This window comes from Erythrolamprus reginae, chromosome 5 (genome assembly GCF_031021105.1).
Source record: "Erythrolamprus reginae isolate rEryReg1 chromosome 5, rEryReg1.hap1, whole genome shotgun sequence".
NCBI classification, from domain to species: domain Eukaryota; kingdom Metazoa; phylum Chordata; class Lepidosauria; order Squamata; family Dipsadidae; genus Erythrolamprus; species Erythrolamprus reginae.
The window spans coordinates 97301426-97326770 of record NC_091954.1 but is presented as its reverse complement, the minus strand read 5'-3'; the positions used below and the strand labels follow the sequence as shown (position 1 = coordinate 97326770).

The window sequence follows — 25345 nt, the reverse complement described above, 5'->3', positions numbered from 1 at the left end:
TTCGTGCGGTAGAAGGCGGTTCCGGAGGTATTCTGGTCCAATGCCATGAAGGGCTTTAAAGGTCATTACCAACACTTTGAATTGTGATCGGAAACTGATCGGCACCCAGTGCAGGCCACGGAGTATTGTAGAAATGTGGGCAAATCTGGGAAGCCCCACGATAGCTCTCGCGGCCACATTCTGCACGATCTGAAGTTTCCGAACACTTTTCAAAGGTAGCCCCATGCAGAGAGCATTGCAGTAATCGAACCTCGAGGTGATAAAGGCATGAGCGACTGTGAGCAATGACTCCCTGTCCAAATAGGGCCGCAACTGATGCACCAGGCGAACCTGGGCAAACGCCCCCCTCGCCACAGCCAAAAGATGGTGTTCCAATGTTAGCTGTGGATCAAGGAGGATGCCCAAGTTGCGAACCCTCTCTGAGGGGGTCAATAATTCCCCCCCAGGGTAATGGATGGACAGATGGAATTGTCCTTGGGAGGCAAGACCCACAGTCACTCCGTCTTGTCTGGGTTGAATTTATTGACACCCATCCAGGCCCCAACAGCCTCCAGGCACCGGCACATCACTTCCACTCCTTAGAAGTCACTGCTGGCAGAATAATGCCTTGCCTGAAGATAGATGGAGAATGACAAATTGATAAAAAAGACAATGTTCAAAGAAAATTAGCTAAAGGGGGGGGAGGCAATGAAAAAGTATATTTCATAGAAAATATGAAGTTTTCTGTCTCTTACTTTATAGATAGATATACAGTCATTACGAACTTTCATCAGGATTAATATAATTGAAACCTATGAATACTACAGAATGTTTTTGTCTAGAGACTGCCTTGCTTGTATTTAATGACTATGAATTAAGCATTATGTTGTGCTGCATTTGAGTTATGCCCTTCATTTGGCATCTGCTTCCTACTACACAGAGAACTATATTTAAAGCCAGTTCCCCAAACTTGTATTTGTCTGTCTGTAAAACTCAACTATTAGTTTCATTCTTCCCTCTGGCAAAATCTTATTCTGGTTATACAATGTTTAACTATTTGGATGCAAAGCCTGAACATTTTTCCATTCTTTCACATTTGAAAACAAATATCTGAGTTTTCTCCCATGGCTTATTGCAAAACCTAATTAAGAATTGTTTTAAAAATGGATCATAATAGATGATAAATAAATGATATTTAATATATCCCACCCTAGTTTAATGGTTGGGGCATAATGCTACTCTGATTTTAAAGCAGGAGCTGTTGTAGATCACTTTAGAAACATAGAAACATAGAAACATAGAAGACTGACGGCAGAAAAAGACCCCATGGTCCATCTAGTCTGCCCTTTTACTATTTCCTGTATTTTATCTTACAATGGATATATGTTTATCCCAGGCATGTTTAAATTCGGTTACTGTGGATTTACCAACCACGTCTGCTGGAAGTTTGTTCCAAGGATCTACTACTCTTTCAGTAAAATAATACTTTCTCATGTTGCCTTTGATCTTTCCCCCAACTAACTTCAGATTGTGTCCCCTTGTTCTTGTGTTCACTTTCCTGTTAAAAACACTTCCCTCCTGAACCCTATTTAACCCTTTAACATATTTAAATGTTTCGATCATGTCCCCCCTTTTCCTTCTGTCTTCCAGACTATACAGATTGAGTTCATTAAGTCTTTCCTGATACGTTTTATACTTCAGACCTTCCACCATTCTTGTAGCCCGTCTTTGGACCCGTTCAATTTTGTCAATATCTTTTTGTAGGTGAGGTCTCCAGAACTGAACACAGTACTCCAAATGTGGTCTCACCAGCGCTCTATATAAGGGGATCACAATCTCCCTCTTCCTGCTTGTTATACCTCTAGCTATGCAGCCAAGCATCCTACTTGCCTTTCCTACTGCCCGACCACACTGCTCACCCATTTTGAGACTGTCAGAAATCACTACCCCTAAATCCTTCTCTTCTGAAGTTTTTGCTAACACAGAACTGCCAATGCAATACTCAGATTTAGGATTCCTTTTCCCCAAGTGCATTATTTTACATTTGGAAACATTAAACTGCAGTTTCCATTGCTTTGACCATTTATCTAGTAACGCTAAATCATTTACCATATTACAGACCCCTCCAGGAATATCAACCCTATTGCACACTTTAGAGTCATCGGCAAATAGGCAAACCTTCCCTACCAAACCTTCCCCTATGTCACTCACAAACATATTAAAAAGAATAGGACCCAGAACAGACCCTTGTGGCACACCGCTTGTAACCTGTCTCTGCTCAGAATACTCGCCATTAACAATAACTCTCTGATGTCTATGCTTCAGCCAGCTTGAAATCCACTGAACTATCCAGGGATTAAGTCCAATCTTCACTAATTTATCTATCAGCTCTTTATGTGGAACCGTATCAAAGGCTTTGCTGAAGTCCAGATAGGCAATATCCACGGCACCACCTTGATCCAACACCTTTGTGACATAGTCAAAGAACTCAATGAGATTAGTCTGACACGATTTGCCTTCAGTAAAGCCATGCTGATTTGGGTCCAATAAGTTATTGTTTTTTAGATGCTGATTTATCCTCTTTTTGAGTAGAGTCTCCATCATTTTAACTACAACTGATGTCAAGCTAACTGGCCTGTAGTTTCCAGCTTCTTCTCTACTGCCCTTCTTGTGGATAGGCACAACACTGGCCATTCTCCAATCCTCAGGAACATCTCCTGTTAACAGGGATTGGTTAAACAAATCAGTCATGGGGGTAGCAATGACAGATCTGAGTTCTTTAAGAACTCTGGGATGGATGCCATCTGGACCCATTGCCTTATTTATCTTTAATCTTTCAAGTTCTTCTAAGACATCGGCTTCTAAGATCACTGGAGCTGGAATATAACACTTCCATAATTTGTGTACCCTTGAACACCATGGTTGTGATAGGCTGTGGTCTGAAAACTAGAGGGGAAAAAAGACTGGAATTGTATTTGGGAAAAAAAAGCTGTGATTTACCTTACGAGATTGGGAAACTGCCAGCCTGGTGGGAAAGAGTCAAGCAAAGGTTCTAGCTTTCAATCCTTGCAGAGTTGCAAATGGCATAATTTCATCACCGCCCCCGCTCCCCAAGATCCATGAAGTCTTATTTGATTCAAGGACAGACAAGCATGCTAGTGAGATTCTTGTAGCATAGGTGTTACTGACTTTCATTATTTACAAGTGGCCCTGGTTGCTTTCCTCTGATATAAAATACTTTTAAGAATTTTCCCCAATGCATAGAACTGAAAATCATACAATAGCACTACCTTACATGAAGACAATTCATTGCATGCTCTGCAGATGGAGGTTTACAAGCCTTACTATTAGCAATGAAAGCAGAAATCTGGTGTTTTCTTTTACTTTTATATGAATGCAAGTAAATCAATTGCCTTGAACTACAAGAAGTATTACAGATCTGCCATTGAAGCGATTAGCCATAAAGATCCATTCTCTGTTCATGCAATGAGCTTGTTTTTGTTTGTGCACTATAGGTTAAAAAAGAAAAATGCTAATTAGATAGTCTTCCTCATTAGTAAAATCACAGGTTAGCCTTTTCCTAAAATACCGTTACAGCAAAAACTTGTACTGCCAATTATTTAGAAGTACCATAATAGTAAGATTTGAGCGACTTTTAGCACCAACATTGAATTTCTCAATTTAAAGAAAAACACTTATAGAGATGTTAGTGTAAGATTGGAGTAGGTCAGGAAACTGTTTATGTTTTTACACTAGTCTTTTAAATAAACAAACATGAGTTAGTAGCCTACCATACTTTAATAGCCTGCTGGGGATGGTGAAAAAATAGAAACAACATTTCTCTGCTAAGCCTTCTGTTGCAGCCTATTTGGCTTGTATGCTGAGCATGGAAAAGGATAAAATATTTCATATTTCTTCTATAATTCCATTTGTTTGGCTACAAAACAAAATTCATCATGCAATAGAGAAACCCTTACGATAAGCAGCCTAAAGGTTGTTTTAAGTTGTAGTCCAACTAAAACTGGATTAATATATAAATGTCAATAAGATATTTTTATTTATTTATTTATTTTGTCCAATACACAATAATATACAATGAAGCTTATAGAGATATAGTAGAAAAGATATAGGAGATATAGGGGAAACTATAGGACAGGGGACGGAAGGCACTCTAGTGTGCTTATCTCTTTGTGTGAGTGGCAGTGTTTTTTTGGAGCACAACCCCCATACTGACCTCTTAGGAATCTGGATAGTCTAAGGGTAACGTGTTGGGGGTTAGGGGATGATACTACGGAGTCCGGTAATGAATTCCACGCTTCAACAACTCGATTATTAAAGTCGTATTTTTTACAGTCAAGTTTGTAGCGGTTAATATTAAGCTTGAATCTGTTGTGTGCTCTTGTGTTGTTGTGGTTGAAGCTGAAGTAGTCTTTGATAGGGCAGGACATTGCAGCATATGATCTTGTGGGCAATACTTAGATCATGTTTAAAGCATCGTAGTTCTAGGCTTTCAAGACCCAGGATTTTAAGTCTAGTTTCATAGGGAATTCTGTTTCGGGTAGAGGAGTGAAGGGAGTTCTAATCATGCTCATACAGTGATGGCAAACCTCTTCTGCTTTGAGTGCCAAAAAGGTCGCATGGAAACATCTTGTGTGCACCCCCCACACACGCATAGGGGCTGTGCTCCAAAAAAACAATGCCACTCACACAGAGATCGTACTCCAGAAAAGCAGAACTTTTGGGTTCTAGCGCATGAGTGCCTGACAATCAGCTGACCAGTGTGCATATGCAGGGCAGTTTTTGAAACTACCACACATGTGAAGGAATTGTGCTCTTGTTTTTTCTTCCAGATGCTTGTGCCATCAATCAGATCAAACCAGTTTTACTACAATTGTTGTATCATTTTCCAACATCTGCTGCCCAATCTTTTGGTCATATTAGGGATTCTCTAGCTGCAAACCGTATTAATACAGGTAGTCTTTGATGTATGACCACAAATGGTCATACATGTTACCAAGCAAGGCAGTTGTAAAGTGAGTTGTGCCTTTTGTGTCACACTTGTTTAAAGTAAATTTCTTCAGTTCTTATGTGAATCAGGCAGTCGTTAAGGGAAGCCAAATTCTCTCATTGTCTTTGCTTGTCAGAAACCAACCTGGAAGAAAACAAGTAGCGATCACATGATCCCAGGACTCTGCAACCATCATAAATAAATGCTGTTTGCCAAATGCACAAATTCTAATCACGTGACAATGGGGACGAGGATGCTGCGATGGGCATAAATATGAAAATCACTTGTAAATCACTTTTTTCAATGCCATTGTAATTTTGAACAACCACTGAACAATGGTTGAAAGCTGAGGACTACCTATGCTACAGAGTTTTAAACCCTTTGGACTATATTCTGCATTTTAGTAATCCCCAAATTTCTTATTATTTGTTTGTTTGTTTGTTTGTTTGTTTGTGTTGTATGCCACCCAATCCCATAGGACTCAGGGTGGCTTACAACAAAAATAAGAACAATATAAAATGGTTAAAATGCAACAATTAATAATACTATATATAAAAAAACCAACCCTTAAATATACCACTATGGTCATACCATCAAGCATTCCAGTGGAATCATGTCTAGGCTGGACTAAAGATAACAAGTGTCACTCAATGTATAATTCATATGTCATTTCTAAACATCAACAAGCAAAATATGCAACCTGAGGAGCCTATACAGGTCAGTTCTAGCGCTAATTCATCTTATATTGCCCAGAGTGTTTTGACATGCAGTGGAACAATTATGTAAACAGATGCAAAACTACGAGAGAAGCCAACATGAATATGTTTGTTTTTGAAGGAAGAGGAGGAGGAGGAGGAGGAGGAGGAGGAGGAGGAGGAAGAAGAATGATAATTAAAACTATTTATGAAAGTCCCTACGTCCTGACCTTACTTATGTATCCAATTTCTATTTCTGTTTAACTGAGTCTCGAGGTACTTGAGATTTTATTTTTGTTTAAGAAAAAATCCTGGTGTTTTTTGATTGAAAGTGATGATGGAGGATACAATTGTCATTTTCTGTTTCACATAACATTCCATCACTCTGAAAACTGTCTGATTGATGTGTACTGAAAGATAGGACATTTTCCCACATATTTCTCAGATGCCTTACAACTAAATCTGTACAAAACCACCCAATTCACACCACGAGAATTTTCACAATGTTGACCCTGGAAGGAAATTTGAAACAAAATGCTCTTTCATCAATATAGTAATAACAGATAGGAAGGGAGGGTGAATACACCAGACTTATTTTTCTGGATCACATTTGTGTACACTGGTTCTGAAATTGATGAGCTAGATATTTTCTATGGATAATTGAATATGTATATTAAAGAAAAGATCTTATATTATATTATATCCAGATTAGCATAGCAGCTGGTCAGCAGAGAACTCAAATTTTCAGAGAGATTGCCTTTGTCATTTCCTCTAAATGCTTCTTACTTCACCAAATGAATCAGCTTCACGATTTCCCTGCCTATATTTCACCCTCCTACTTGGAATTGCCAAATGTTCTCTCCTTCTGATGAATACCATCTCATCTCATCACTGCACTGAACCCACACTGTTCTTTCTGCAGAAAACGTGTTTGCGAAACTACATATTCATACTTGTACTGTGGGTATTATTAGACATGCAAATAGAGACTAAAATAATGCACTGGGAGTGTAAATCCTGATTTTTCCCAAGTTCTTACTCTTGCTCCCTTTTGAGCAAAGGTTTTGGCTGGATAAAGGGATGTCACAACACAATTGTTCCTCAATATGCCCTCTTTGCGGCTTTGATTGGATCTGAATGATGAGTTATGAACTAGAGCATGTCAAAAATACCTCTGCAGTAGGAAAAATAAAGAACCTCTGGCCATATTATTATTATTATTATTTATTATTTATTAGATTTGTATGCCGCCCCTCTCCGAAGACTTGGGGTGGCTCACAACAATGATAAAAAAACAGTACAGTATTATAATGAAACAAATCTAATATTAAAAAGAAATATATAAAACCCTATCATATTAAAACCTGACAACACATACGTACCAAACATAAAATATAAAGAGCCTGGGGGAAAGGTGTCTCAAATCCCCCATGCCTGGTGGTATAGGTGGGTCTTGAGTAGTTTACGAAAGACAAGGAGGGTGGGGGCAGTTCTAATCTCCGGGGGAAGTAGAAGGACCTGTATACAGTACTGCACAAGTCAAAAAGAGGGCAGGGAAAATATTTACTCACCCCTCGCATCCTAGACATAAACTGTTTCAGTTCCTACCCTCAAAATGTCGCTACAGAGCACTGCACACCAAGACAACTAGACACAAGAACATTTTTTCCCCGAACGCCATCACTCCACTAAACAAATAATTATCTCAACACTCTCAACTTTTTACTAAGTCTGCACTTCTATTTCTACTAGTTTTTTCTCATCCTTCCTATCATCCTTTTCCTTCCACTTAGGACTGTATGACTGTAACTTGTTGCTTGTATCCTAAGATTTTTATTTTAATATTGATTGTTTCTACATTGCTTATTTGACCCCTATGATAATCATTAAGCATTGTACCACATGATTCTTGACAAATGTATCTTTTTCTTTTATGTATGCTGAGAGTATATGCACCAAGACAAATTCCTTGTGTGTCCAATCACACTTGGCCAATAAAATTCTATTCTGCTCTATTCTATTCTAGTAGTACTAACTACTTCCCTATAGAGATGTAATAGAGTATTTTTACAGAGAGGAGGCTGAATGCTAGTGAAGATGCTCTCATTACTAAAAATGACAACACATCCAACACACATCTTGTTAGATGTTGCCTTCCTGATGTTTTACTACATGGTCCATTGCCATGGGTCATATTACCTAAGCCCCTCAGGAGCTAAAATCCAAAATATCTGAAAGGCATCAAGTTGGTCCATACAACTGATTTCATTCCTTACTGCCATGATATTCCACAAAATACCATAGCATTCTGCCTGATGTTCTACCTATTTTTTCTTATATCTAACTTAACCTAGAGAGAAATTACATCAAGTTCCATCATTTCAGTAAATTATTGCTGATGACTTGAGGAAGTTGCTTTCTCTTTTTTGATTGGGAAGATACTGCCAAATCAGAGCCTTCCCAGAAAGAAGCCCAAATTAAGAAATATCACAATGCTAAGCTGGTTGGAGGAAGAGAGAAGAGGTTCAGAAGACAGAGCTTGCTTTCTTGTCTCTGGGTTTGTGTTTGACAGTCTTCTATATCTTAAATAGTCACTATTCCCACCTCTGTAGTCTCAGGTTTCTATGAATCTAAATATTTTAAAAAATGCAAAGGAGAAGAGAAAAATCCAAAGACATTACATTGTCTCAATTAATCATACTGGCCATTCCTTCCTTAACTGCAATGATAGAAATTATTCACTGTTAGAACCAAGAAGTTGTAAACCCTTGAGCAAGTAATCTTTCATAATCTCCCTTAGACTGGAAGATATATCCAAACGCATTGGTTGTTCTTAGATCCATGATTGGTATCTCAAAAAGCTGAAGGCACTGCAGAACATATACATAATTTCTTAAAAAAGGAAAGAAAAGCTGGCTTTTCATTTAGAAAAATGAAAAAATGGGTAGAACTGATTTATTTAAAAAAAAATCATGCATACTATGAAGAAAGATTTTTATTTTGCTAGTAGCACAAAATCTTCTTCTTGTTACCTAGTTCTCATTGTAGTTTGAAACTATTTGAAATATGCCTTCAAATAATATGTAAATGGACCTTTTTGAGGGTCGTCCTAACTTCAAATTTTCTCTAAAATTCGAGTCTGCGGAGAGGGGCGGCATATAAATCCAATACATCTAATCTAATCTAATCTAAATAACCATTTGTTAAGTCAGAATGCCTAATGAAATTTGTTCAATCATGGCTAGTTTATATAAATAACTGTATTATTGACTGCTGAAACTGTCCTAGGAAGTGTGGCAGTTTGAGGCAATCACAAATTTGTCATGTCTACTACCTTCATGCTTGTAAAAAGGATTTACGATACATAAATTTAGATGGCAATCATGCATGATGAACAGGATCAGAATACCAATATTTTGCATACCCACACCATTTACTGGGCATTGGGATGATGGGCTTTTTTAATGCCATTCACAGGCTTTGGAAAGATGGAAGGATGCTAGACCACAGGTTTACAGGAAAGAAATAATGAACTGAAGGCAGATTACTAAAAATGGAGCAGACAACGTGGTAGAATGAAGAGACAACAAGAAAGCCAACTCTTCGTAATTCCTTTCTGGACAAGGAAAGGACTTTAGATCAGTCACAAGGGCCCCTGACTATTGCTTCTCATGAAGAGACTGTAAGACAGAGGTCCCCAGTTGGTTTAGAGCTCTGGGAAATATGGGGTAGAAGTCTTTTGGCTCAAACCATCTTCAGTGCCCCCCAAAAGACTTGGGGTTTGCATACTTTTGTTTTCCTGATCACTTTTAGAAATTGCTCATTAACTGCTTTCCAACTATTAGGAACCTTTGGATCGACAAATTTTATAGCACAAAGTGATTTCTTTTTTAAATACAAGTTTAAGGACTTAATTATTTTCTTTTGCAATAAACAGCAAAAGGGTGATTAGATTTTGATTTTGCAAAGCTATACATGGATTTAGGATCCAGATGGATTTAAAATAAGATTTTCAAATTAATTTTAAGAATCCTTTTGTGTGAAAATGCTTCTGTTTGAATTCTCTTTTCCTTAAAAAAAGATGATAGGATCGGACTTTGCAGGTAGAGTGAACAAGGAAGAACTAAAGATCGCAATTAAAGAAAAGTTTGGTTTGACTTATTAATACAGAATGAAACAAAATATTTTAACATTGGACATATTGAAATATAGTTTTGAACAATGGACCTGGGAGTTAATTATTAAAAGGTCTGCCTCTATATACAGAATATATAGACTATGTTTCAAAGATGTTATGAAAGAGAAACAAGTTTTAACTGACCAGATGAAACTTATCTGAAAGTGGATTTTAAAATGACAAGACTACATTAAGCCTATTGAAAATGTTATCTTTGACAATTACAAAGCATATACAAGTAACAACAAACACAAAAATAAAAAAGTAATCTGAATATTTTTGCTGTATTGGGTTTGCAAGAGGCTTGTTAAAGTTTTGAAGAATTTTGTGGAAAAGGTCAAATAATTTCTTTTTAAAAAATCAAGTTCTGCCATTGTTCCAAGGAAATAAAAATCAATATTGTGAAAAGTGAAAGAAAGGAATATAAAGTTGGTTTATTTGATCAAGGTTAAAACAGTCACATTGTTATCTCTTATAATCCTTAATGGACTTTGCTGATGAGGACTGAACGATAAGACTTAAGGATTTGTATATAGGTAAAAGTATAGAATGGGAAGAAGAGATAACTTGTAGTATTTTTTTTTAAAAAAATGATAAATTACTAAAATCATTGTGATAAAGCAGAAGTGATTTTTTTTAATACATTCCTTTTCTTTTTCTTTATTCTTATTTATTTTCTTTCTATTTTCATTTCTTCATTTTCTTCTTCTTTTAGTTTGCATTAATTATTACCTGTTTAATTGTGCCTTTGAATTAAAAAACAAACAAACGCTATGCTGCATGAGCCATTTTATATTATTAAAACAAGGCAGGCAACATAGCAATAATCCCATATTACTGCTGGACTTCTAGAAGCCTCTGTTCTAATGGTGGTTGCACTGTTGCAATCATGGGCTCTTTGCCAATCTCCAAGCTTCAGCAAAAGCATTGCCACTCACTAGATGCCAGCCCTACAGTGACTCTTTCTTTTCATTAGTTGCATTATTTTCTCAGTACTGTGGCAGTATCTCATTCACTACACTCTTTCTCTCCATGGCTCTATTTGCAAAGGAATGTAGGGGGAAGACCTACTAGATTTCATCCAGCGGTTTAAGATGGAAGGTTAAAAATGAGTGCACTCCAGAGGGGTGTGGTGAGCCTAATGGAAAGCCTCTGTAGAAATGTAATGCCCAGATAAGATTCTCAGAAAGGGGCACTTCCTTATCAACATCCCTGCCCTTATTTGTGTTCAAGCCTGGGCAGTGGCTGGGATCATTGGCAATGGAGACAGGAGATTTTTTTAAAAAAATAGAGACTCTCCATTTTCAAATGAAACACTCCATAGGATGCTTAATCTGGGTCCCTAAACATTTAAATAGTTTTAGCAACAGTATTGTTTTATTTCCTGGAAAAACAATCCATGCATCCAGATTTAAAACCTGCAAGGTCCAGTGATTTTCAAAGCAACAAACAGCAATACATATAAAAGGATTAGCTATAAAATGGTCAGTAGTTTTAAAGCCTCAAACTCAGAAAGTAATCTGGGCGGTGGAGCAATTTATCTTTAAAAAAAGAAAGATTAAATTAAAAAATCCCAGTAGATGTGGTTACTATATTTCTAATAGTAACTTCAGTAAAGAAATGACACAAACAGTATTTTAAACATTTTAGAATCCTAAAAAACATGCTTACTTAGATGCTCTATTTTGTTACTCCCCTCCAAGTTGTTCCCTTTCTCCAGAGAGACCCAATTCAGACTTTTTTTAAAAAAGGAACTATATAGGAATAATCCTATATAGGACTATTAAGAGAGATGGTAGAGAAGAGAAAGATTTCCTTCATCCCCTATTGGTGCATACTCATCCAACAGAAAATGACATTTTATTTGGGATAAGCAACTGGCTTCCTGGCATCCAATTCAGTCCCCAAAGTTTTTTCAAGCACCAGTGTTCAAGCTCAGGATCTTCTATCAATGCATCACATGAATTAAAACAGAGATCAGAATTCAACCCTCAAGAGATCTTAGCTACTTTCAAATGCAAATAAACCAAGCAGCTGCAATGTTATACTAAGAATTCAGGTGCACAACCACTGTCCTGAAGAGACAACAAGACTTGACTAAAAAAGCCTTAACTATCATACCTGTAATGCACAGAAGTTGCCATAAAATTCTAGTTTCTGATAGACAGAAGAATGGAAAACAATTGCAATTATCTGCATCCTATTTTAAATTACGGTACATCTAAATTAAATCAATATGTATATTTTCGCTCTGATGGTTCTGCCTATTTCTTGTCTTTTCCATGCACTTTTTGGGATGCAGGTCTTGATACATCTACTGAAATGCCAATTACATCCTTGGAATTACATCCATTTCCATATTATTCTCCTCCTGCTGAAGATAACCTATTGCTGACCCTCTTTTCGAATTTAGTTCAAAAAAACAGCTTTAAGAAACTATATGGGAGAAGGGGGATTCTGTAAATTAAAACCTTGTATTTTTTAAAAAATTACTCCAATCCAGACCTGTCACAATAACTGGGATTCCCACTTTCTCTTAAAGCATACTGTTGAAATTGATCATTTTGACACTTGCCTGATGCTTCTAGCAATGGACCATCCCTAATAGTCTACCTGTTAAGTCTGTGCATATAAACACTTTCACTTTAGTGCGTAAGTGCTAGCATATATTCACAGGCGTGACACAAAAGTATGGCTAAAGGGCAAATACTGAGCTTACGACAGAATAATTCGTATTCAGACCTGTAGATACTGTTTTGTACTCTGGTTGGAAGGAATAGCTCCTGGATAAAATCCTCATGGGATGGGCCATGCTAAAGAAGATTATACCGAACACTCTGTTTGCTGGGCAACAGAGAAAGAAAGCATCCCGCCTAGGTTTGCTTTAGGTAGTAAACAAAACTATCTTCACAGGAGTCTCGGTAGTTAGCAACCACTACCTTTCAATCCAACCTACCTCCTAGGGCTGTGGTGGGGTGGGAAAACTGGATAAGAAAGTGCTATCTTGAGCTCCAGGAGGAAAAGCTGGAGTTCCGTCTATGGCAGTGTTTTTCAACCAGTGTGCCGCGAGACATGGTCAGGTGTGCCGCGAAGAAGGAAGCTCAGGTTCCGGTCTCGCAACTTTTTGCTGATAGGGAGAGTGAGAGAGAGAGAAAGAGAGAGGGAAAGAGAGAGAAAGAAAGCAAGAGAGACAGAGAAAAGGAAAGGAAGGGAGAGAGAGAGAGCAATGAGCAAAAAGGGGAGGAAAAAAGAGAAATGAGAAAATGATTGAGACAGAGAATGAGAGGAAAGAGAGAGAAACAAAAGAGAGAGAGAAGTGACTCTTGATTCAAAGCATATGATAAAAAGCACCCAAATAATAAGAGAGAGAAAAAACCCAGCCCTCACCTGTTTTTGGAAATGGTTCAAGAGTGTGTATACACACACACACGCACACACACACACACAAAAGGGTGGGGAGGAGACAGGGATGGAAAAAGAGAGGAGAGTGTCTTAGGGTGTCATTTTGTGTCATTTTGGTGGGTGGTGTGCCCCAGGATTTTGTAAATGTAAAAAATGTGCCGCGGCTCAAAAAAGGTTGAAAATCACTGGTCTATGGAATAAGAACATCATCAACAACCCTTAACATGCTGCATTCCAAAGTGTGCTGAAAGTCAGCAATAAATATGTGTCATGCTCTCATCTCAATCCTTGACATACCTGGGGAGAGATGGGGAAATCCCTGTCTGAGCCTTCAACCCACCCACCCCACCACTGATTTTAGTGTAGATATACTGACCTAGGTCTATGTAGAAGACCACTTCCTCTGATGATCACTCCTGGGAAGTCAATGCTCCAAGTGCAATGCAGACAAGGAGTGTGTGTGTCCATGTGGGAGGGTCCTGACTGCTTGCCATCATGTGAATGAGCCTTCTCAAGTGGGTTTGGTTACCAGGTGAAAAGTCGTGTCCCCCTCCTCCCCCTCCTCTTCTTCCTCCTCCTCCTCCTCAGGAGCCCTCCCATCTCCCCCACATCGTGGTCGAACCGAACATGACAAGAGTGCCTCCAGGACGCCCGGTTTCCACGTCTCTCAAAATTAATCTCATTTCAAGTTTAGGCGAGACTTACTCCAAACGAAGTGCAGGGTGGGATGGTGGTACCCGCAACTAGTTTCCAGCAGACGGTCCAAAGCTGCGAAGCTCTCCTGGTTTTTCTCCGCTTCCCGTCGCCAGCCCAGTTTTTACAGCCGTCGAGAAAAACCTCTCTCCCCACCCCACCCCCGAAAACCATTTCGCTGCTGCTCTGCTAGAGCCTGGGATAAGAAGCTGACCGGATCCAGCATTGGATTCCCTCTCTTGCTCTCACACTGGCACGGCAGACCCTCCCACCAATAACCCATTTTTTAAGGATTTTTTTTTTCAGACAGGGAAGGGGCGGGGGAAGCATACAGCTGAGCTGAGATGCCCCCTCCCGCAGATTCCGGAACCCTTCAGGCCGACTTTCCCCTCCCCGAAAGAGGAAAGTGAAGGCAGGGGGAAAAAAGGAGCATTCTCGATGCATCCCGCAATTCCACGGTCGGCTTCGAGCTATTAGCTCACCTCTTCCGTCGCCTCGGCGGAAGCCACGCGCTCGTCCTTGGAAGCGGGCGGCCGCGCCGCGGTGGGAAGGCAGAGAAGGCGAGGCGAGCCTGGCGAGCTGCGTTTTCTTTTTTTTTCGCCGAGGCGCCATGACCCGCTTGACTGATTTGCATCCAGCGCTCTCCTCCTCCTCCGGGCGATCGCTTGCTGCCCAGCGTTTCCTCGCCGCTGCTCCCCATCTCTCCTCGGGAGAGGGGGGCGGGAAAAAGAGCTCGCCGGGACGGATTACCAACAAGGACCGGGCGCGCTTGGCTAGGGGCGGGGGGGGGCATATGAAGGCGGCGGCGGGCCAGCTGGGCTGAAGTTGGGCAGGTTGCGCTTCGGCCCAGGATGGAAGTTGTCAAGCAGATCCCTGAAGGAGAGGAGCGAAACGCCACCGTCCTTCTGCCTGCAAAGCCGCGCCACCGGGGGCGACCCACCGATACCCAGACAGCCCATCCTGCGCGCATCGCCTCAGGTATTGGGTACCCTTCCATTTTTTAAAATTATTTTATTTATTTATTTATTGTTCTTTGTTCCTTAGATCTGGCGACCGACTGAAGCTCGATTGCAGCTTTTTATATATATATATTTTGCCATGGATGATTGTTGCTATTTATGCGTGCTGGGAAAGAGCGCGTGGGTAAAAAGGGATACAGGTTCACCTTTCTTTTCTTTATTTGGTTTTTTGGTCTGGTTGTATTGCAAAGGAGTATTTCCTCAGACCTGTTCGTGCAGGAAAAAGAGCTGTGGTATGTACTACCTCGGGCTAATTTTCCTCCATTTCATTGCTAAGGTCCTTCCCACCCCCCATTCCCCATCCCTCTGGTTTCCCCAGCTCTCCAAGAAATCGCATCAATCCCTGCGTTTGAAACCCCTGATTTCTGTCGATTGCATTTAAGCAATAAAGAACCACACTGCTTTTTTTCTTCCATGGTGCCAGTGGACATGGTATCCAGGTGGCTGTGGCTAAGACTGCCTATGGAGCTATTTGAAGTCTGAGGGGTGGGACACACTCACATCGGGGTAAACCTTGTGGAGGTCTCCTAAGAGAATCGTTCAGGCATCAGAGCTTCTCATTCCTTGCAACCCTATCTGGTTTTTGAACCCATCACTCATTCCACCATTCAATGGTTGTAATGGTCTCTGAGTGTGATAAGGAGATTAGAAAGAGAGTTTTGAGGGAGGGGAGGTTTCCCAAGGGATCAAATGACACTGCCACCTGCCAGACTCAACAGGCCCCTCCCTCTACCCCAGTTTCGTGGGGGGAACGCAGAAAGCAACCATCCAAATCCATTTTTTAGGCTGCAACTGGATTTTGCTGACAAGGCCCCTTCCTCCCCGATTGAAAACGATTGATAAACAACTGCTTGATTTTAAATAGACCAATTTATGAGAGCCCATCGGCAAATATAAAGTTTTGTCATTTCCACCTGGCGAGAATTTTTGGCTGAGCAGGAAGTTTTGGAAGCCACGGAATGGACTAACACAAGCTCAGCTTTCACAGAACTTGACATTCCAAACGGACCCTGGGTTAAAAGAGAGGGGAGGGGGAAGGCTCAGCATCAACTCCATTTGCTGTATTGGTCAAAGGAGATTCTTAAATCTTTTCTGGATGCTCTTGAGTAACCATGATTTGCCACCCCCCATTGTTTCTTTTAATCCCTTGTCCCCCTGTTTTCTACACATGCTGAATGTTCTTTTACCTTCCAGGCTCTTTGATTTTGTTGTCATCTTTTTTGGATTCAGACAGAAATTTTGCTTAGGCTAGTGCTTTTCCTTTTCTTTTCTTCTACCAGTCAGCCTAATCTCAGGGGTAGATTTCAGGGAAGAATCGCTAAAAAAGTGAGAAAGGGCAGATACCTGGATGAGAGGAAGGGCAGCTGTTCTTAAAATTTGTCCATTATTTCCTTTTGGCCAGAAAGAGAGAAAAAGGTCCCTTGTCACTCAACCCCTAGTTCTAGAGAGGGTTGTTGTTGTTGTTGTTATTATTATTATTATTATTATTATTATTATTATTATTATTATTATTATTATTATTAATAGCCTATTGGAAGGCTATTGGAGCAAAGACTTTCTAGTGCAATGAGAGAGGAGGGAAAAGGATGAGAAGAATAGGAAAAAGTAAGCCAAGAAAAAAGGTCCTTGTTTAGACAGAAACACACATACACACACACATGAAGAGACACAAAGCTGCTCTTGTATTTTCTTCTCCTGGGACAGATTTAGGTTTGATGGAGAACTGCAGAGAATCTAAGAATCGTTCCTGCCTGAATGTAAGATAGCTTCATACTTTGCCTTAAGATCTGCTGGTTTCAAAAATTTGGTGGGATCTGGATGTTTGAGCGCCCAAGGGGCTTCCATATTCAACTTCCCCCCCCTCAATAGATAATTTTCCAGGGCAAACGAGGGCAGGGACCACCTCCAGCTCAAATCCATTCTGGCATTTCACTTCTAGCCTCCCCATCATCTCAGAGTTCTGCCATTTCTGACCACATAGAATGTATGTATGTATGTATGTATGTATGTATGTATGTATGTATACATACATCCACACTCACATACTCTCTCACATACACATCCATCCCTCCATCCCTCCATCATTTATTTATATATTTATATCTATCCATCTATCTAAATCTATCTATCTATCTATCTATCTATCTATCTATCTATCTATCTATCTATCTATCTATCTATCCATCCTTCATCCCAGTCCTCCTCTTTACAAAGGAAGGGAGCAAACCCTGTACAGTCAGGCAGGACTTCCCAGATGCGTGGGAAGATTGGGTGCCAAGTGCGTCTTCCTGAAGCTCCAGTACATGGTGGGGGGAAAAAACGATCCGGAGGCAATAAGGTCCATAGAGGCATCCAGAGCGCAGGGGAGAAGCTCTGCTTCCTTTCCTTGGTCAGTCTCCCACCCCCCATACCCTCCCTTCTGTTTCTTTCCCCCAAGATGAGCTGGTGAGAACCGAGCCCAGGCAGCTTAGCCAGAGCAGAAAACTGGGATGCCTGCAGCAGCCCCCTTCTCCTCCCTGCTCCATTGACTGTGCCAAGCAGTATCTCTGCATCCTAAAGAAGCTCATTGCATTCCTATCACGTCTCATCTGTGCTTGCTCGCCCCCACCCTTCCCTTTTGCTTCAGCTCCCAAGCCGGAGTATAGAATCAGAGCAGAGAGAAAGAGAAACCAGCAATCCTTTATTTATTTATTTTCGCAACTTAAAAAAAAAAAGAAGAGAAGAGCCGAGGACGTTCCTTGCCTATATGTCATTTTGGGTTTTTTTTGATTTTCCTTTGTTTTGCTAAAGTAAGATTTTCCAAGGGTGTTTTTTTTTCCCCTCCCTCTTTTTTTCTGCTTTCCTAATGTGCTAAAATCTCTCTCTCTCCTTCGAGCCCGGTAAGTAGAAGCGGCTTTTTTTTTCTGGATCCCTCTCTCTCTCTCTCTCTCTCTCTCCCTCCCCTCCCCCAAGTGTGCCTGGATCAAACATCTTTTAAAAAAGAAACAGAGAAGAGAATAATAATATACACAGATATGTCGCTGCACTTGCTAGTCTAGGCAAAGAGTGAAATAAAAATCCTGAACTGAGATCTCTCTTTCCACCCCCTTCCCCATCCCTATTCATATATTCTCTCCCTACCGGGGCTCCCCAATTCCCTTCCTTTCCAAATGGACCCTTTGCTTTCTTTCCCAATGTGAATCCCACTAACTCCTCCCCTGCTGTTTTTTTCCTCTCTTCCTAAATATGACCTTTTACCATGAAGATTTCCCCAACAACCACCACCTCCTTTATTTATCGGGAGGCAGGAATAGAAGTATCTTCACCTCCTCGATGGAGAGAGTGCTAGAGAGAATCCTTCTCTCCTTTGCCCGAGAGGGCAGCCCAACTAAATACCAGAACTCTTGGCAAACCTTTGAATGGGCAGTCGATGGAGGGCGGTGAAGTCAGCCCCCCCCCCACTCCCCAACCTTTGTCAAGATGCCTAGTCTTTAACAGTGATCTATTCTTCTGTATTGGAATGGAAAGGGGTGGGGGGGTGGGAGAAGGAATCCAGGAAGCAAAGGCAAGCTGAGAAACCTGTGTAGGTCATTACATTCTGGTAAGCCTCTTTTAAGTTGATTCTTGTATGTGTGCGGTGGTGGTGGGGAGGTGGCTTTTACTAGAAAGGGATTTTGCTTGTGGTTGATGCAAAAGTCTTTTATCGCCTCCTAAGTTTTAGCCTTCCCCTATTCCTCCTTTCCCTTGCTGGATCAACCCTAAGTAGACTTCTGGGTATAAGGCATCATCATTCAAAGTATCCCTCCACACACACATACACACACACACCTTTCAATATACAGCCAGACAACCTCCCTATTTGCCTTTTCGTTGCTTAGTTTTCAACTTGGATCTGTAGATGGCACAGCAGGTTCTTTCCAAAGATTAATCATCCCTAAATGCTTTAATCAGCTGAAATGATTAATATGGAGTATGCTTTTTTTAAATAATAATAATAATAATAATCTGGTAGAGCAGAGGCTTAATTTTCTTCTTGTTTTAAGTCTGGCATTGCTGCTATGTAGAGTGTTTAGTTTCTAATTCCAGTCGCAAGCATTTGTTTAGGAATCAGAGGTATCGGAAACTTGTTTGTCCTCATTTTCTTCGGTAATGTCTGTTGTGGTGTCAGGTAAAATTGGATATTCCCCTGGGGGGGATCCCATCCCTTGAAAGTTAAGCGTATGTGTGCTTATTGCTTACGGTGATAACCTGTACCTTTAACTGAGTATCCCTATCCATATTAAAAGGGGTGATGGTGGAAATCTCTCTTCAGCTGCATCTTTTCATTTCTAATTAATGCAAATGTGAGGCTGAGCTTGTGCACATCATCTGCTTCCTGAACATTGTCTCGGGTTTTTTTGGGGGGGGATGTTTTTAGATCATTTATAGCACGGGCCTTTACAGCTTCCCTATTCTCCCTCATTATGGTGTTATGTACTAAACAACATTCGATCAAGACGAGCGGACAGGCTGGGGGAGGGAAGAAGGCCGCTGCCCAATTAAATGTTTGGCTATCACTTGAGTAAGAAAGTAAGTAAATATGAACCGAATCTTGCTGCTAGGTTTTAGTTGTTTTCCCTTTTGTGGTGAAGATAGGAACCCCCTCAAGCCAATTCCTCCCCTCTTCCCCCTCCCACATCCGATTGCTTGAGAATGTATTTATAAAGGAAATGCTGATCGATTGTAATCCCTTTGTGTTGTTGATTCTCATTACAGTCCCGTAATCCATCCGAACCATGAAGCCTTCCGTGGCAGACCCACCCCGTCAGAGAAGGATGCTGTGGATTACCCTTCTAAGCACAATTGCAGTAGCGTGGACTACCCCCATTCCTCTAATTGAGGATTCAGAGGAAATTGAGGAAGCTTGCTTTGATCCTTGTTACTGCGAAGTCAAAGAGAGCCTTTTTCATATACACTGCGACAACAAGGGATTTATAAATATTAGCCAGATAACGGAATCATGGTCAAGACCTTTCAAACTTTACCTGCAGAGAAACTCCATGAGAAGATTATACACAAACAGTTTTCTCCACTTGAACAACGCTGTTTCTATTAACCTTGGCAACAACGCACTGCAAGACATTCAGACGGGGGCCTTTAATGGGCTCAAAATTCTGAAGCGACTGTACCTGCATGAGAATAAACTAGACGTTTTCCGAAATGATACTTTCCTGGGATTAGAGAGTCTGGAATATCTGCAGGCAGATTACAATGTCATCAAGCGGATTGAAAGCGGGGCATTTCGAAACCTGAGTAAACTCCGGGTCCTGATCTTAAATGACAACCTAATTCCCATGCTTCCGACCAATTTGTTTAAGTCGGTGTCCCTGACTCACTTGGACTTGCGTGGCAATAGGTTGAAAGTACTTTCGTATCGAGGGATGCTGGACCACATTGGTAGGAGCTTGATGGAGATTCAGTTAGAAGAGAACCCTTGGAACTGTACTTGTGAAATAGTTCAGCTGAAGAGCTGGCTGGAGCGTATTCCATACACTGCCCTTGTGGGAGACATTACGTGTGAGACACCCTTTCACTTCCATGGCAAGGACTTGAGGGAAATCAAAAGGAATAAACTCTGCCCCATGCTATCTGACTCAGAACTTGTCAGCGCTGGTGTCCCTCAGTTACCCTCGAGCAAGGAAAATGCTTGGCCTACTAAACCTTCTTCCATGTTGTCCTCCTTCCATTTCACCGCTTCCTCTGTTGAATATAAAACGTCCATTAAGCAGCCCAAGCCAACAAAACAGCCCAGGGCTCCCAAACCGCCACCTACACCTCGAGGCCTGTACCCTGCACCCAACCAGCCTCCGATCGCTGCATACCAGACGAGGCCACCCATACCCATCATATGTCCTACCGGCTGCTCTTGTAGTTTGCACATCAACGATTTGGGCCTAACTGTCAACTGCAAGGAAAGAGGTTTCCATAATATTTCTGAGCTCTTGCCCAGGCCCATCAATGCCAAGAAGCTCTACCTGAGTGGGAATTTGATACAAAAAATTTACCGTTCAGATTTCTGGAATTTTTCTTCCCTGGATCTTCTGCATCTCGGGAACAATCGGATCTCGTATGTGCAGGATGGGGCTTTTATCAACTTGCCTAATCTGAAAAGCCTATACTTGAATGGCAATGACATTGAGAGATTGACCCCAGGCATGTTCAGAGGTCTGCAGTGTTTGCATTATCTGTACTTTGAGTACAATCAGATCAGGGAGATCCAACCTGCCGCCTTCAGTCTCATGCCTAACCTGAAGCTACTCTTCCTCAACGACAATCTTCTGAGGACCCTGCCTACTGATGCCTTTGCTGGCACGTCTCTGGCCAGACTCAACTTGCGGAACAACAAATTCCTTTACCTGCCTGTGGCTGGTGTGTTGGAGCACCTTAATGCTATTGTCCAGATTGACCTGAAGCTCAATCCTTGGGATTGCATGTGTGACCTGGTGCCTCTCAAGCAGTGGATCGAGACGATCAGTTCTGTCATTGTGGTGGGGGATGTCCTTTGTGCCAGCCCAGAGAACCTTACTAATAGAGATGTCCGCTCTGTGGAGTTGGAGGTGCTGTGTCCAGAAATGTTACATGTTGCCACTGCCTCACCAGCTCCACCGCCATCAGGTCACCCAAGTCCTACTAGTCCCTCACCTTATGAGCTACCCCCAGCTGGAGGAGGGCCAGTACCACTCTCTGTGCTCATCCTTAGTCTACTTGTGCTGTTTTTCTCTGCAGTCTTCATTGCTGCAGGCTTGTTTGCCTTTGTCTTACGCCGACGGCGCAAGAAGCTTCCTTTCCGGAACAAACAGCGGCAGGAAGCCCTTGACTTAACGGGCATCCAGATGCAATGTCATCACCTCTTTGAGGAGGCAGGTGGTGGAGGAGGTGGTGGAATGAGCGCATCCCCGGAGAAGGCGCCCCCTATGGGTCATGTTTATGACTACATCCCGCATCCGGTAACCCAGATGTGCAACAATCCCATCTACAAGCCGCGCGAAGACGATGAAGTTATAGCAGGAGAATCTGGGCAACCCGGGGACATACTTCTAGGAGGTGGCAGCGGAGGAAGTACCTGTGTTGGGGAACAGTTTGCTGACCCCACTAAGGAGAGTGGGAACAGTAGCTGCTATAGGACCTTGCTGGAGAAGGAGAAGGAATGGAATCTGGCAGTGTCCAGCTCGCAGCTCAACACCATAGTGACAACCAACCATCACCCACACCCTCCGCCACCTGGAGGAGGAATTGGTGTGGGGATTCCTCTCTTGGGGGAGCTAGCCCTGGTGCCGCCTGTCTTCCACCATGAGAAGAACGGTGGGGTAGTACTCTTCCCTCCTACTGGTGCCGTTGTAGACAATCGGGAGAGGCCCCCCTTGGTCCCTCCATGCTCAGTGGGCTTTGTGGACTGCCTGTATGGCACGGTGCCCAAATTAAAGGAACTGCACGTGCACCCCCCTGGCATGCAATATCCAGACCTACAACAGGACGCCAGACTGAAAGAAACTCTTCTCTTCTCAGCTGGTAAGGGCTTCCCAGAACATCACCAACCCCCCCAAAGCGAATACCTCGAGTTAAGGGCCAAACTCCAAACCAAGCCGGATTACCTCGAAGTCCTGGAGAAGACCACTTATAGGTTTTGAGGGAAAATAAAAAAAACATCTAGCTTTTTACAGCCAAATTCCAGCACCTCCCTCTCCCTTCCCAGCCCCAGAGCACCCTCACATCACATCCGTTCCCCCCCCATTCTTTCCCTGACCACCGCATGCTGATACTAGAAGATACAGCTCTGTGCTTCCCCCCTGCCAGTTGTTGGTTTGGAGGAAGGGCCTAACTCAGATGATCATTAATCGATAAAAGTGCCTTTGCAGACTTTTGCCAGCAGATGTTAATCAATCATTATTTTTTTATATTGAAAAAAACAAAAACCTGAGACTTTGACTGTGCCATGTTGTCTAAGATATAAGGATATTATTATTATTAATTAGCATCATGGGGGAACTTTGTCTTGATCCCGACAAAGTACAATTCTGTGTGTACTATCCTCCCCTCTTTCCTCTTCCTCCTCCTCTTCCTCTTCTCTCTCTCTCTCTCTCTCTCTCGCGCCTGCACTCTTTCTTTTAAGAAACAAAATACTATAGAAACACAAACCTTTCCATTCTATTTTTTAACGTTGAACAATGGGAGGTGGACTCAAAGAAACATCTTCAGCTTTCTCACTCTCCCCCTTTTTATCATGGCACAGATTCTGTACATTTATTTAAGAGAATACAAAAGTGGGATGATAACAACAAAAATGCAGTTAGCTGCATGTCTGAAAACTGCTTTTGTGGGGTGAGGTGGAGTTGTTCTCTGTTCATGTTTTTCACTGTTCTCTCCTTGTTCACCTATATACATACACCAGTCCCCAATTTCAGTCTTAACTTTCTATTCCCAACCTTCGATCAGCTTCCTTTGCCATTATTGCAAGGTGCCCACTCTCCCTCCATTTTCCACAATAAATGTTGTGTAAGGAAGTTGAGATACATTGCTGGCCTAAAATTACTATTTTAAGCCAAGCTTTCCAGTTCCTGGTTTTTTTGGTGGCATTCCTGTTGGGAAGAAAAAGTCAGTTCCATTATTATTATTATTTTTAAAAAAGTTTATTACTTTTCTATTCAATAGCAGCCACACTTCTAATTAAGATTCCAACATAATAAGTGTACAGGTGGGGGGAAAATAAAACTCACTGGATACCAATCACAGATATTTCTTAGAAGAAACACACTTAATGTTCTTTCTTTTTTCTCTTCCTTGCTCTCACACACCTTCTCTCACAGACACAAATACAAATGTGCATATATTTATTCTGTACTTTCAAGTAAATATCAATTGTAAAGGTAATGTTTAATCATTGTACAGTGATGCGTCTGGTATAGCTTTCCTAATAAAACATTTTGAAAAAAAATAGATATATATTAGAAGATAAAAAAGCTTGAATTTTAAAAACTTGAGCTATACCCTGTTCATACCCTTGCTTCCCGTTAAGTCCATGTTGTTTTATTAATACCAGTACAATCTATTGTGATGTTTATAGAATATAACAAAAATAACAACCTCTGCAATTTTTCTATCAAAATGCTATTTTGGATTTTTAAAATCTGATTTTTTTCCAATCTCTTTCTTTCTCTTCCCCTACCCCTTCTTCTCCTTCTTGTTTTCCTCCATTTCAATTTGTTATGCTTTTATCGGAATGAGTTTCTTCCTACGTAATAATATGCAATAGATTTATTTAATTATTTGAAATTATTGGTACCATTATTTATGTTCCCCTGCAAGGAAAAGTCATTTCAGTTGCTTCCAAACCCCCTGAAGTTTAAATTTTTAAAATATATTGAATATATTATTTTTAGGACGGGAGGCATAAATTTCAGCATTTTTTTTTAAACTGCGTGGGCATGTTGCTTTTTCTATAACAGTTGAGAAAATTAGGCCTAGTAACTCTCTTTAAGCTACAAGCTCCCATATGTTTTAATGAAATCATAGTTTGGGCTGAGATAATGAAGTGGTTTGTTGAGTTTGCTATGGATTTTTAAAAATATATCTCTTCTCTTTTACTTTAGAATTGCTATATTGCCAAATTAACTTTGTAGAGCCTTTTTTCCCCTCCCCAAATTATTTTGGCTAGTATGAAAAGAAGCAAAAAAAAAAAAGTTTGCTTGTTTCATTTATTTCCTTTCCAAGGCATCTAGCTGGTATCTTGTTTCTTGTAGAACTGAGTTGACACTGAAAAAAATCCGAAGGAAAAGATTTCCTTGGTGGAGAAAAAAATATTATCCATCCCGTATGGCCAGTAGATGGCACCCGAGTTCCAGAAATGACACCCGGAGACCAGGAGGCTACTATTGAATGGTGCACACAGCCTATCCACATTTGGAATCCCGAATCTGCCCTTAATAGAAAATCATCACGTTGAATGTAATTGAGCAGACGTCACTAATGCCTTACATGAAGATATTAAAAAAAAATCAAACTAAAGGGAGACTGTGGAAAGTACCTCCTTTAGTATGTACCAATATGGTGGTGGTACTCTGTTTCTGACAATTTCAAGCAATGGTTTTTATATTTATATAACAGACACACAGACACACACTCATGAAGAAAGGGGAAATGTATTTAAAAATAAAATAAGTCATAAAATCAATTTATTTGTCTTACTAAAATGTTATCCAGGGAAATTAAAGTGTCTCTATTGTAAAATGCGGTGGGGTGGGATGGGATGGGGAAATATTATCTGCCTTTCATAGGTTTGATTTGTTTGTTCTAATTTAGTTAAGGGATCAGTGCATAAATTGTCATCTTGGGTGTGAAATATATGTTGCTTCAGATG

General features: G+C 41.0%; 1 protein-coding gene across 1 annotated transcript; it reads left to right on the top strand.

The window, feature by feature from the left end:
- The first annotated feature begins 19714 nt into the window (after positions 1–19714).
- On the top strand, positions 19715–25118 carry SLITRK3 (SLIT and NTRK like family member 3). The gene is made up of 2 exons (XM_070754137.1): positions 19715–22500; positions 24729–25118. The coding sequence occupies exons 1-2, from the start codon at positions 19728–19730 to the stop codon at positions 24737–24739; spliced, it is 2784 nt and encodes a 927-aa protein (XP_070610238.1). The 5' UTR covers positions 19715–19727; the 3' UTR covers positions 24740–25118.
- Positions 25119–25345: the final 227 nt, after the last annotated feature.